The sequence below is a fragment of the Manis pentadactyla genome, chromosome 8 (assembly GCF_030020395.1).
Source record: "Manis pentadactyla isolate mManPen7 chromosome 8, mManPen7.hap1, whole genome shotgun sequence".
In the NCBI taxonomy this organism is placed as follows: Eukaryota; Metazoa; Chordata; class Mammalia; order Pholidota; family Manidae; genus Manis; species Manis pentadactyla.
The window spans coordinates 107,264,015-107,278,197 of NC_080026.1; the positions used below are offsets into that span (position 1 = coordinate 107,264,015).

Here is a 14,183-nt window from a genome sequence, read left to right on the forward strand (position 1 = left end):
GTCACAGTATTGAACCTGTCACTGCGCACCTGCCTTCCGCGCGCTCATCGTCCTGGCCGGGTGCTGACTGCTGATCTTTTGCCATGTTCAAGGTCTCTTCTCTCCCAGCATGAAAGTTACCACGAGAAAATGATGATTCTCAAACAGTGTGTTTCTAAGACTGTGTGACAAATCTAATCATAACATTCAGAAAATGTAACCCTATGGAGGTCTAGAAAATGAATGTGTTTTAATTATTTGAGCATTTTCTTTTAAAAATTAACCTTAATGGGGAAAAAATGAGTGTTGGCTGTGTCTGTGTCGTACAATCTAATACTGTCACCCATTTGTCTGGGCGTCCATTTCTATAGCTAAAAGCAAAGACATTTTGGGGAGTAAAGAGTGATTTTGAGGAATGATATTTCTGATACAGTGAAAATATTTACCTCAGTTAAGCTCGTTTCCTGGAATTTGAGTAAAAAAGATATTAGGAATATCACGTGTAAGGACTGAAGTTTAGGGAAGCATCATCATTCTTGAAAATCATCCAGAAGTGTTTATCAGTAATACATTAAAAAAAAAAAAGTTAAACGGTATCTAATTGGCCAAACAAAAATATGATCATGGGTCCTCAGAATATATAATATTTTATAGTAAGTACAAAAAGTGATTTTTGCTATTTCTGTATTTTTATTGTGGAAAAAAATACATAATGTAAAATTTACCATTTGAACCATTTTGGATTGTACAACTCCGTGCCATTTAGTCAACCAGCAATGTTGTGCAGGCGTCACCATCATGCAGCTGGAGAATGTTTTCATCGCCCCAAAAGGAAACCCTAAAGGAGTCGTTAGCACTCTTAAAATAGGGTTTTCTTTTCAATTTACATTTGACATATTGACACAAATAGCTTTTGCTTTAATCATGTTAAGAGGCTGTTTTCAGCATTTATCTGGTATATTAGATCCAATCACCTGGGAATGGATTGACAACAGAGATAATTTATAAATGTGGAGATGATATGAAATCAAAAGTCTTCCCACTAGAAAAAGAGGACTTTGACCCTGAACAGACTGTTAAACAGTTTAAAAGGCAAAATAGTCACATATATGTAGAGGGTCCAGTTTTCCAAGGATTTTGTATTACATTTGCCATTGTCATTTTTGAAAGTATATTTTTCTTGCTTGTATGTGATCCTATCATAGTTATTTGCCCTAAAATAAAACGACTTTCCTTCCTGTCTAGCATTGAGTATGGGCATTGATATGCTTTGCATGATTAAAAGATTATTCTGTGTCCTGCAGCTTTTTACACTTTGAACCAAGTAAAGTTATAAAGGAAACAGCAACAGATTGAACAGGGAGGACATTTCTTTCTACCTTGGAGCTCATGCTTGGAATGTCCAGTCCATGCACTCTTAGTCGCAGCCTGCCTGGGAACTCCTTAGCTGGAGGTGTGGGCTCTCTCCTCTGACGTTCCCCACGTTATCAGCACTTCCCTGAACAGTGTTCCACTCTTCCAGTCAACAGCTAGTGACTGAGTCACTTTTGTGTGGGAGGTACAAGAGCAAGGGCTGTGTGCCTCCCAGGTCTGAGCTGGCTGTCAGATAAATTATCCCCACGGGGGTGTTAGTGACAAATAAGGACTTCATGCCTTAACCTAGTCCACTTGCTGATGTTTAATTTTGAACCAGGATGCTGAGATACTGCCTTATCCCAGGTGGTTGCCTCTCTAATGACACAATTTGGGGTACCAGGAAAGCCCAGATGAGGAGGGATTTGGGGGAAGGGGGTGTTCACTGAGCTCTTACTTTCTATTTGACATATTTGCTGTTACAACTCCTCTATTATGTTATATATTATGATTCCCACTTCCCAGATGAAAAAGTTGAGGCTAAAAGGGATTGAATGACCTTCTCAAAGAACATGATATATAAATGCAGAGAAAGTATTCAAGCCCAGGTCTGTGTCATTTTAAGTTCATATACTCTTTCCAGTACAGCAAAAACACTTTTCTGAGGGCACTTCTTAAATTATACCACATTGGTCTTGTATGTTCAGTCTATAGGTAGGACCAACTCTACTCTTTATAATTATAACTCACTCTCAGATTACATGAACTACTGTGGGAGCATTCTTTGAAAAATATGTATCAGTAGAATACCAAACATGCCTGAGTCAGCCTGGAAACATGTAATAGCCTAAAATATGGCATAATTTTGTAGGGCTTCCCTGGGGTTTTGGACTAGTAAATTGTTGCCTTTAATTTTAACAAATGCCTGCAAAAACATAGAATACAGACTAAGCTGGAATGTTTTATTGGCCAGTAAATGACAGAGTGGGAAAAAAAGAAAGGTGGTGTGGCCTACTCTCCCCCATCTGCACAGGCAAACACGGAGGTGTGGTTCTGCTGATGTGAGCTGGAACAGGTAACTTCGCCTCTCTGGGCCTCTGCTCGCCTGCCTGGGAAATAAAGGGGCTGAAGTGATGGCCTCTTAGGTCATCCTCTTGCCAGGTAAACCTCTGTAATCTGGTGGGGGCTTTTCCACTGATATCTGTGTCCCTACACACTGCAGGGGGAGCAGGCTCAGGCCAAGGTGATTCATGGAAGCTGTGGCCAGCACTGGCTACATAGTTCTGGGGCCCAGAGTAAAGTGAAAGTACAGGGCCCTTTGTTCCAAATTATTAACAATTTCCAGATGGCAACAGCAGAGAATTAAACCAACATGGGGCTCTGGGAGCCTGGTGCTCTGGGAGACCACCCAGCGCGTCTAGGAGCTCAGTGGTCTCTGCTATATGTTCTGTGTTGTAGGAAGGAATGAAATTTGGAGAGGTCTGGGGGCCCCAACTAGCCTGTTGGGAAGCAGCGATGCCCCTGGGGTAATGAGATCCTTTCTCAGGAAGTGGCCAACAGAGAAGTGTGGAGATGCAGCATGTCCCTTCTGCTGGCTTCCTTGTCTTGCTTTTGAAATGAGCACTGAAACAATCTTGCTCGACTGAGAGAAAATGGCCTGTTTGGGGACCTAGACCGTAATGTTGTAAAAGGGTTGTAAAAACATCCAAGTAACAAACAAGCCTGCAGGTATAGCTGCCAACGGATGCCCTTTCAGAAGGCAGGTGAAGCAGGACAGGTAGGAAAAGGTGAGTCAACAGGGAGGGGCAGGGGCTTGTGGGAGCTCTTTGGGAGCAGACAGCCCTCAGCTGTGGAGCAAGGTTCAGGTGTGTGAAGGAAGAAAAGCTTGTTCATTGATGGGCGTAGAACTGGGGATGGGAACGCATGAGCCAATCAGGAGGCTCAGCACACACCAGGAAGTGTGACTCCCTAAGGAGGGTTTGCACTGAAGACCAGGCAATCTGTGCTCAAACATCAGAGCCTGACACAAAGCCACTTCCCTAAAACGTGTTAGGGAACCTGGAGGGCAGGTGGGACCTAGAAGACAGCAAGCCAGGGTTACACTTCTGGGGTCACCGTCTTTTTGATCTGGAGGCAAGACTGGATAGGGCTGGAATTTCACCCAAGGAGGAGGTGGGGCCCATTTCTGGAGCAAGAGGGGTACTCTCTTCTTGGCCCCTAATCACGTGCTTGGTCCCTGGAAACATTAAGAAGCCCAGCAAGTGTGTGGAATGAGCAAACTAAAGCTGTCTTAGATAAGAGCTTAAACACCCAAGAAAGCAAATAGACACAAGGCCACCATAAAGAAGCAGAATGGCTCCAGGACATGACGGATGGGAATCACAAAGCAAGAGACACAATGCGTCTGACAGGGAGGCAGTGGCAGCCCTGTGACCACTATCCTGCAGAGACAGAGTCTGGGTAAGTGGACTTAACAGTTTCCCTGGCAAGGCCATATCTGAGTGTGCAGGAGCACTGCAGCCCTTAGCTAGGAGGCAGGATATAGGATCACCCCTGAGCCTTGAGAATCTGACGTGACAACAGACGCAGCCCATGCCAGCCTGGATCCCTTGCATGTATATCCTCTAACTGGTCTGGTCCCGATAGTATAAAACTGGACATCTGCACCAGATCAATACCAATTTAAAGAGTCATTGAGGGTGAGGGAAAGGGGACATATCAGATTGCTTCATAATACAGCTGGAATATATACATTGTTTAAGTTGCACCCTCAAAAGCCATCCATCAGTTTCACAAAATATGCACCACTGGCTACAGATAAGTGAGGGCTCATTCTGCAGCAGAAACTATCCCAGCTGATGGAAGAGGTATTCTAAATCTGTGCCTCACAGACGCTGCTGCAGAGTGTTCATATGTGATGAGAAGACAGAGGATGGACAACACAAGTGAATATCATTTCCCATCCATCCCTTGATTCATCTTTTCCCAGGTAATGTTCTCTCCACTCCAGGACATGTACAGCATGTCCAACTCTATCCAGAATTTGGCCATTGGAACATATCCATAAGCCCTTGGACATCTTAATAGCTGTGTTGTTACTTAATTTGCTTTTTAACCCAACTCTAAGGGTTTCCACTCAAGTTTCACCCAGTCTGCTTACAGAGGTAAGACTATTCCAAGATGACCTTCTGTCTAGAAATCTTTCCTGCTCTCATTTGTCTACGCAAGAGAGAACAACATATGCCTCAACAGTGCATGCAGTTTGTGGAATCAAGTTTCGTCTGATCCGAATTTTTTTTTTTCAACAACTCATTGTAATTCATCTCAGTCACCTGTAGCCCTTCCCTTTGTCAACCCTGCGCCCAAACCATCTCAGGGACAGGAAAATCAGTTCAGTGAGCAGAGGCCACTTCAAATACATGTTATATATTATAGACTTTATATACATACTGTTACTATAAGAGCATACACATGAATAAGTTCTTCTTGTTCCAGACCGGATTCATTCCAGTTGGTCTGGATTGGAGTTGCTCCACAGCAGCACTGTTGACTTTTGGGACCAAATCATTCTTTGCTGTGAAGACTGCTCTGTTTCATGTGGGATGCTTAGCAGCACCCCTGCCATCTACCTACTTGGTTCCAGGAACACCCCATCCCAATTATGACAATCAAATGTCCTCTCGAAGAACAAACAAAACTTTCCTGAGTGGAGAACCACAGTCTATGTAACACGCAGCTGTATCTCAGAGGGGGCATGGGAGGATACCTCTATGGGGTTTATTAAAAAGCCAGAGAAAGTCATTCAGCATTTCAATTTCCCTATAATAAGCTGTCACTCAATTTCTCTGTTTTCTTATTCACATTCTTTAACAAGTCTAGATTCCATGATGTCATTGCATGAGGGCAACAGTAAGATCCTCTTTGAAAATGAACCAAACTAGTAAATTCTCCACAGAACAGACAAGCTTAGTCATCTGCTGGGGGAAAACCAAGAGATCATCTATAAATATGTGCCTGACACATCTAATACCAGCCCCATCTCCTCCAATCCAGCAATGTAGTAGGCAAAGCTGGAATGTGATTGCGGTTCAGTTCTTGGAAACCTGATTAATTGTATCATAGGCCATTTGGAGACTGGTTGAGTGAAGAGGAAGGAGTAGGTCAGCCATAAGGCACAGGCCGTCAGGATCCAGAAGAGAGGGTGACTCAGACGTGCAGCCTCTGGCTTAGGGCTTTCCTAGCCCGGCCATGCCCAGAGTGGGTGAGAAAGTCCCGTTTGCTTTCTTGGCTGATGATCCTAAAATCCACAAACACCAAAGAAATTTCTAATGATGTGGCTCCCATGTAGTCTGCCCACAGGAGAAAGAAGTCTTGCTGGAGTATCCCACCCATTGCCATGACACAAGGTGGCCCAGCAGAGCAAATTCTCAGCTGACAATGCAGGCAGGCAGTGTGAAGAGAATGGGAAACCATACTTCCTGGGGGTCTGTCTTACCTGTGCCATCAGATGCTATGCCTACTTTTGCTGCATTAGTTCTGGCCTCTCACCTAAGCTTATAAAGAATGAGAAGAGAGGCCCCCAGACGCATAAGTATTCCCGAGTTGTCTATCTGCTGTGAGCCCCTGGGCAGCTCCTACTCTGTTTGCCACTCCAGTTAAAGGGGGTTGGGTCCTTACCATGAGTGGGAGGAGAGACAGCAAATGGTCACTCATGATGAGTGGGTTAAAGTACTGGTGGTTGTGTTTCCTTTTTATTTACTTGTTATACTGACCATGTGACAAATACCATTCTGGGCACTTCTGCCCATGTTGTCCTAACTTGGGCTTCACAGCAAGCCTGTGAGCAAGGCATTGCTACTATTATTTGACAGCTGAGGAAGCTGAGGCTTTGAAAAGTTGAGTGACTTCCTCAGGACACATAGCTAGGAACTGGCAATTGGAATCCAGTGCCTTTGGGCTCCAACTGCATTGTTCTTCTAAATACATCACAGCTGCCTTCTAGATGGTCTCATCTGGATGCTGCCTAGACGCATTCTCTGACCCTAATGTTCAGAGATGGGCAGCCTTCAACTCAATAGGAAAAGAGTTTGAAAATATTTTGAAAACTGTTTGTCTCGAAGAAGTTGATAATTCAACCAGGAAATGTTTCCCAAGGGTCATAAGATAAAACGGTACCCTTAGAGGATGTAACATATGTCAGGCATGGTCTCCATACATAATGGATCACACAGCATCAGAGCTGAGAGGGACTTGGGGAATTATATGGTCCATACTCCTCCTTTTATAGATGGGGGCCACCAGGGAGATGAAGACCTATCCAGGCTGGTATGGTAGAAAAGGAAGGAAAAAGGGCATGCATGGAAGTATCATAAAAGAAAGACTTAAGGGTGTGGTAGGTGAGTTGGAGGTGCAGAGAGAAGGATGAATCAGACTTGGGTTGATTATGATACCGTTGACAGAAGCAGTGAGGACCAAAGACCGAGCTAGTGGCAGAAGGGTGAAAAGAAGGTGAAATTGTTTCTGGAGAACTGAACTTGAAAAGCCAAGTAACTGGAAGCTCTAACTGAGAATTCCAAGACCTGAGAAAGACAAGTCATGTCCCAGAATCTGTTAAATATCTCTGAGTAAGAGTCCTGGCAGTAAGACCCAGACACCTATGAAGGAGCTCTGTCATGTGCAACAGTTTTATTAGCCACTTAGATTAAGGCAGAGAAGGAATACTATCACGTCTGCAGTCCATGCAAAGCTAAATGCCACAGATGTCAGAATCAACAGGTAAAATGACCGAAATAGCCAGAAAGAAGAACTGAAACTAACATGTAACTTATTAAGGATCAATGTAAAGTCCTATGTTTTTATTCAGAAAATCAATTGCATATCTACGGAATTAATAAAAATAGCAATAATGATATTAATAACTACCACTTTTTACTCCAATAATTCCTATGTGCCAAGATCACTATGTGTCAGTTGCTTCACAAAATAATTTATTTAATCCTTACAACAGCCTTGTGAAGTCAGTTACCTCTATTATCTCTATTTCAACAGCTGAAGAAACTAGGACCTAAGTAAACTTTCCTAAAGTCACACATGTTAGTTTGATCGAAAAATACCATACTCTTCAACCAATAAGATACCGTACTTCTTCAAGTTTGAGGAGACTTGACTTGACCCCCCCTTGTGTTAAAGACCTTTTTTTCCATTTGTAAAGAGAAATGAATGTGTGGTTTTAGGTGCTAAAAAAAATGTACAAGCATAGATGATGAGTCAGTTGGGAGGTTATTAAAAATATAAAAACATCAAATTTCCCTTTCAAATTAGTTTTACTATCTTGAAAAGAATACCATCATTGTGATTTGGGGACTGTTAATCTTGAAAGGTTTACCTAGAAGCATAAAATTTTTACAATCATAGGAACGTTTACTGTGGAAGGATTGAGAACCCAGATCCCGGCTGGGCTTCTGCTATCATTACCTTATAAAATACAGAGAAAATCACAGCTAAGAATCAACTAAAAGATTCTGAGAGTTTGTGGATTCCTACAAACAAAGAAACCTGCTTCATGTAGTGCTTTACGGCAAGAAGAAAAAGTGAGAATCTCTGCTCACACATTTCTGTGGCCACATACAACTCGGCCACCTCATCTTTCTCAATTCTTAACAGAAACTCTCTGAGTGAGTCCTTATCTATAGCTCTGTCCATCTGGGAACCTTCTCTTTCTCCTTCATTTTGAAAATGCCTTATTTCCTTCCAGTCCTGCCCACCTTCCTTCCCTTGGTTGACTCTATTTTTCCACCCTTCCTTGTCATTTGTCCATGTCATTTTCAGCCTTGGGAATATTCCCCCCTAGATCAGGGTTGTCCCTTTTGGACCACTGGATGGATATTCACTCTCTCTCCATGAATTTAAGCAACTGTGGCTAAGAAATTAAGTAAATTCTCATATTAACTCTGATAAGTCTAAGGGTATAAACACAGCTCTTCACTATACTGTCATCTAACAACAAATAATTGCACAGTTAGGCAACCTTCTGAATTGGTGCTAACCAGTCAGGACAGAGGATACATTTCATTTACCTACTCCCTAGGTAATTTAGCCATGCCACCTAATTAAGAAAAAGATTAAAGATGGTGCTTCAACTCTATTATGTTTACAATTTCAATTCTTTGAAAAGTTCCATGTTAACAGCACAGGTTTTGCCAAAACAGGCCAATTCTGTAAAGACAACTGAGTAACTGAGTGGAAAAAAAATTACTTCTGCCTAAGCAGATGAGCATAGTGGATATCCACAATATAATTTTGGTTTTCTATCCTATAATCTATGGTTGTATATTGCCTATCAGTTGCACTATGATCAAGCAGGGCTTTGTCCCAGAGGGAGGGATCATAAAGTGATTTAGGTTCTATTGCCTTTCTTTATTTAAATTCCCATCTGAAATTCTTGAAAGAGGTTCTAAGACTTAGTATAGTTCCAGGTTATGGAATATCTGGGAAAAGGACCTTTTAAAACCTAAAACCCTCTTGCTCATTTGAGAGAAATCCGTCTGTCTATGCTGCGTTAGGTGTTTCAGGCATGTCTTTCCTATGTCTCTTTTCCTTCCCCTTCTCACTGCTGTGCCCCAAGTCCAGACCTACAACACTAAATGCTTGGGTTACTTAACTGGCCCCCTCTTACTGTTTCTGCCCCCATCCATCCTGCCAGTCTCCCAGAAACTGGCTGGCATGACATCTCTAACAGTGTCTCCCGTTCCCCAAGCCCCGGTGGTCAGAGCCCGCACGGCCCTTTGTGATCTGGCCCCACCCTACATCCCCAACTCACCAGGACCTCTGGTCCCACATGCCCTATTCTGCAGTCACTGTTGGATAGAAAAGTCTCATGGATGAGTTCCACATGCCCTATTCTACGATCTGTTGGACGGGAAAACTCTCAAAACCCACAAATGGAGAGTATTCAAGTCCAGCTCCAAGCATCAGCACCTGTATCTTCTACCTCCCAGCACATAATGCTTTTCCTGAAGTTCTCCAACTACTCTGATCTCACCTTCCTCTCAAAGCCTCACTCTTGAAGCATCTTCTCCAGGAAACCCTCTCCAGTTACTCCAATTCCTTTCTTATACTCACTTAGTCACTACTTTCATCTTCTTACCTACCCCATCCCATGAAGGTGTAGCAACTTGAGACCAAGGACAACACTGAGGCACCCTTCTACCCCATCAGGGCAGATCACACAGTAGCCCTCAACCACATGCCCTGCAAATGGCTGGCTGTTGCTGGTGCTGCCTACAGATTCCAGATCAACAATTTGTTTCAAACTAGTTTACCAAGCACCTGCCAAGTATGAGATAGGTACTCAAACTGTGAAACACTGTCCTGCTGCCAATGCCAGACTAATTTTTCTTAAATTTTGACTCGAAAGCTCTAACTCCCTAGCTCTTATTATTTGTGATAACTTATTTGCTATACATGTCACATCACCCCGTGAAAAGTTCAAATGGTAGGTAGAAATATACAAAACACTCATTGAACATTTAAAAGTTCCAATTTACATAAACTATAGTGCTGTTACAATGAGACAAAAAGATCTTCAAAATTATAATTTAGGATGTGTTTTTTCCATAGCTCAGAGGAGTTTCCCAATTCTTTCCCTTGGGCCACTTCTGGTTTATTCTTTCTAAGCAGCTTTTTCTTGATGATTGTTACACTGACTTCAGAACATTGGAAAAACACATCTAATCTCCCCCAAAACACTTGTGATAGACACCCACAAAATAAATAAGAGGCAGTAAAACTACAATGAATACAAATGTTTACAACAAACTTTAACATTAAATAGTAATTGACAATGAAATGGTTGAGGACTCAGATTAGACAAACCCTTTCTTATAAAAGTTGGTTGTAGTCAGACTTGGAAAGCTGACCTTTGGTAACTAAGCCCTTGGCTTTTCTTTTGTATTGTCTCCCCAGTGCTTTACACTTTAATCTCTCATTGGCAAAGTTCAGACAGCATAAGCACACTTGTTCCTATGTATTTCTATAAAACTCAGTCTACTTCTCTAAAGCAGTTGCCACCCACTGCCTTAGAACTGGAGAAGTATTTCAGGGTCCCAGTATTTCTGAGGTGCAGTCAGATCATTGGGGAAAAAAAGGAGAAGAAGAGAAGTATCGGATGGGGAAAATCTTACCTCAACTTCTGACTGGCAGGGACAGTAATTTTATTCAGCTTGTCCATTCTTTTTGGTAATTGTTTAACAGCCGCAAATAACCATCCAGTGGGAACGTCAACAGTCCTTGGCTCTCCTAGGAAGCAGCATGCATGGTAAGCGTTTGGCCTCAAGGGTCCTGGTTTGATTTCTGAGAGTGCAGGCTGCTGGCAAACACCCCTACACAAGGGAGAAGTAGAACTTGCTCGAGCACATAGTCAAGTTTCATGTTTCTACATAATCATGTGATCTGGATAGCCAGCCAGCTTGGCTGATTACTCCACATTGTGTAAACTTTAATAGTGAAACCTATTGGACATGCAAATTTCTTTCCAGCTGCTTTCTTTTATGACCAGATTTGTAACCAGGTCAGGGTAAGCTTCTGGCTGGCCACTACTTCCTGTTGTCCTGAACACAGATAGTCCTTCTGTTCAGCAGGTGTTGTGCTGCCCCCAACAGCTTCCAGGGCTCAAGGAAAAGCAGGACAAGCAATTCCACCTACTGTCTCTTTGGGACTTTCTGCTCATTTGCATAAAATCATGGAAAAGCTTTTCCATTTAAAGAATCATTATATGAAAATAGCATTTTTGTACTGTCATTTAGAGAGCAGAAAACAGTTTAGGGTCAGGAAGGAAATGAAAGGGACCATTCTTTTTATGCCTGGACATACCTCCCTGTAGCCAGCCCTGCTCACCTTTGTGAAGTAGGTGCACATTTCCCACATTTATCCAGGTGACCAATCCTCTCCTGGTTCTGAAGAATACAAAGAAAGTATCAGGCTCCTGGTTACCTCTCCCATTACAGACCCAAGGTCTGGCTGAAGATAAAGGAGGCAAGGGGAGGAAGAAACAAAGAGAGCTGGAGAAGGAGGAAAAGGGCAAGGAGGGGGACGGAGGGAGAAAGAAGAGAGGCAGCAGCTTCAGTGGCAGAGGCTGAAGGGGTAAAGGAACTTCTTCCCTCCTGCGCCTCTTCTTTGTACAGAGGTTCTGTATTTCTCCAGGCAAATCTTGATCACTCACATTCACATACTGCCTCTGAATTTCTAGTTTGACTAGATGTTCAGGAGCAGAATCCTCAGACCTACTGAAGGGCGGGGTCCTTGGGCTTGGTCAGCCCCTGAACTCAGGCCAGCAAGAAAGCAGACGCTCTTTGATGAGAAAAATGCAAGTGCTCGCCCTCTCCAACCAGATTTGCCCCAAACAAGCCACTCAATTTTCTTGCAGTGTATCCCAAAGGAGTTCTAGACCTCTGCCCTTCCCCTCCCCATAGTTCTTAACTGAAAGAAACTAGTAGACTAGGGTGGTGAAGGCCCACATAATCATGTCATCAAAGATCAGGAGAAGCAAGCTTCCCTGAATGGGATGATGATAATCAGCTCGTTCCTTCCAAATTACTGTTAAGGGCACCCCATCGGTCACTTGACTCTTCTCTCGACCAACAGCTCTGTTCAGCACCTGGGCTGACAACTTCTTGTTTCCCCAGAGAAAAAGACCAGGGGCAAGAGTTACACTTCTGCTTTTTCTTTTTACAGCCACTTGTCTTTCTTCTTTTTACTGTATTTAGTCTGACATGATAAAAATGAGAGTCTGCTCTTCCAGACCAGACATTTTGCCCCATGTGGCATGTAATGAGACAGCCATCGTGTTCCAGGCTGCCACAACTATTCTGCAGCAGTAACGGGCTTCCCAAGAAGGTCAGTGCGAGCATGGAAGCTGATGATTTATAAAAGGAATGAGACCACACGACATGGTTTCCATAGCACAGAGAGATCAACATACCATGATAAACACTCAGTCTCGATCTACATGGCACAGTGGGTATGCAAATCAATTAATCACTAGATTAACAGATTAAAAAATGGACAATCCCAAACTTACAAAAAATTTGCAACTCCTGCATGCTGATGATAAAAATATAAGTAGGTGCAATCACTTTGGAAACATGTTGGTATATCCAAACTAACTTGAGTCATAGATGTGACATAGCACTAGGAATATACCATGGACACCAAGGTCATGTGCAAGCATTATCACTGAGGAAACAGGCACCCTTTGCCCACAACGTGTCACAATCCTTTTGGAGGGGCATTGACTATGCTTAATGAAATTGCATAAATTTACCTTTTGACCCAGCAATCTCACTTTTAGGACCTTAGCCCGAAGATACACCTTCACATGTGTGTATGTGTGCGCACACAAACATACACACCATCTGCACAGAATTATTTATTGCAGTTTCATTTGCAATAGCAAAAGATTGGAAAAACCTAAATTGCTATCAGCAGGGGATTGGTTGAAGAAATATTGGTCCATCCTTATAGTAGAGTTCTGTGCAGCCAAAAAATGGTGTGAATTCCAGGATATGTGAAGTAGAAAAGACAAAGTCAGGACTCTGTAAGAGACTTTTTTAACAAGAAGATAAAGGAAGTTTATACATATATACTTATTGAAAAAAACAAAAACTAAATCAGAAACTGGTAAAAATATTTACCTATAGGAGGCAGAAGAGAGTAAGAAATGGAACAGAAATGATAGGGATGTATATAGAGTCTCTGGATCTTTGTATGGAGTTCTGACTTTTAAACTAGGTACAGCCAGACATATCCTAAAAATAAAATTAAGGCAAATACTCAATATAAAAATAAAGAGAAACAAATGTATGTAAATGGTAACATGTCCTAAAGAAGAGAATTATTCTGACTTTTGAACATAGTCCTCTGCACATCCCCAATGAAATGTATTCTAAGAATGAAAATAACTGCAAAGAAATCTCAAATTCAACTCAATATTTTTATTTTTAGTTACAAACTATGTATTATGATTTTTGAAGTGACTTTCTGTGTATTGTAGACAAAGCTAATAAACATGTTGACATTAGTAGGAACCAGACTTTTAGTGTGGAGAAAAAAAATACAAATATAAAATCAAAGAAGAAAAAGACTTGGTAAATTTAATTGGGAATAGCAGTCTGAGCTCCATGATTTCCTAGCATTAGATAGTGAAAGGGCCTAGAAGCAGATTTTAAACATATGAAAAGATGCTCACTCATAATTATACCAAGAAAAAGACAGATTCCCCAGTAACAAAAGCTAAAGGCTTTGTGAAGGAAGGGTTGATTTCAGGTTTGGGGCATAGAAAATATAAGCTGGACCATCTTATACCAGCAAGCAAGGGGATTCTCAAAGGATAGATGGGGTGGGGAAGGAGGGTGTAGAAAAGACACAGGATCGGATTTTTGAAGGTGGCAATCTGAGCATCAAAAATAATATCTGTAATTTATTTTAAAACATTGGACAAATGAAAATCCACAAGTCTATATAATAATATGTCTATAATAATAAAGCAAAAAAACAAAGTCATGTGTCATAGTTGGAGGCAACTATTCCATCAACTCCTTACTTCTGATAATAAATAAATTAAAAAAGAATGAGACATTTAACCTTGATGCTTTTTAAGAAGAATTGAAAATCCTCCTTGATTTTCTAAGAATGCTACCTAATAAATGTTGAATGAGTAATAGAATAAGAAAATCACCTTTTTGCAACCCCAAATAAACAATTAAGGTAAGGATCATGAATTAATGCTGACACTAGCAGGTGAAATGCTAGGGAACAGGGTAGTCCCAAGGACTCAAAGGCTCATCCCATGGGCT

The 14,183-nt window shown here is 41.9% G+C and overlaps 1 protein-coding gene across 1 annotated transcript in view; it reads right to left on the reverse strand.

The window, feature by feature from the left end:
• The window catches only part of BLNK (B cell linker), a 95,617-nt gene extending 84,372 nt beyond the window's left edge, over window positions 1–11,245 (reverse strand). Inside the window, exons 1-2 of the mRNA XM_036886534.2 lie at window positions 11,227–11,245; window positions 10,515–10,712 (exon numbers count right to left, since the gene is read on the reverse strand). Of these exons, the coding sequence (XP_036742429.2) occupies window positions 10,515–10,561 (47 nt within the window). The 5' untranslated portion in view covers window positions 10,562–10,712; window positions 11,227–11,245. The remainder of the gene's footprint in view (window positions 1–10,514; window positions 10,713–11,226) is intronic.
• Between the last annotated feature and the right edge of the window lie 2,938 nt (window positions 11,246–14,183).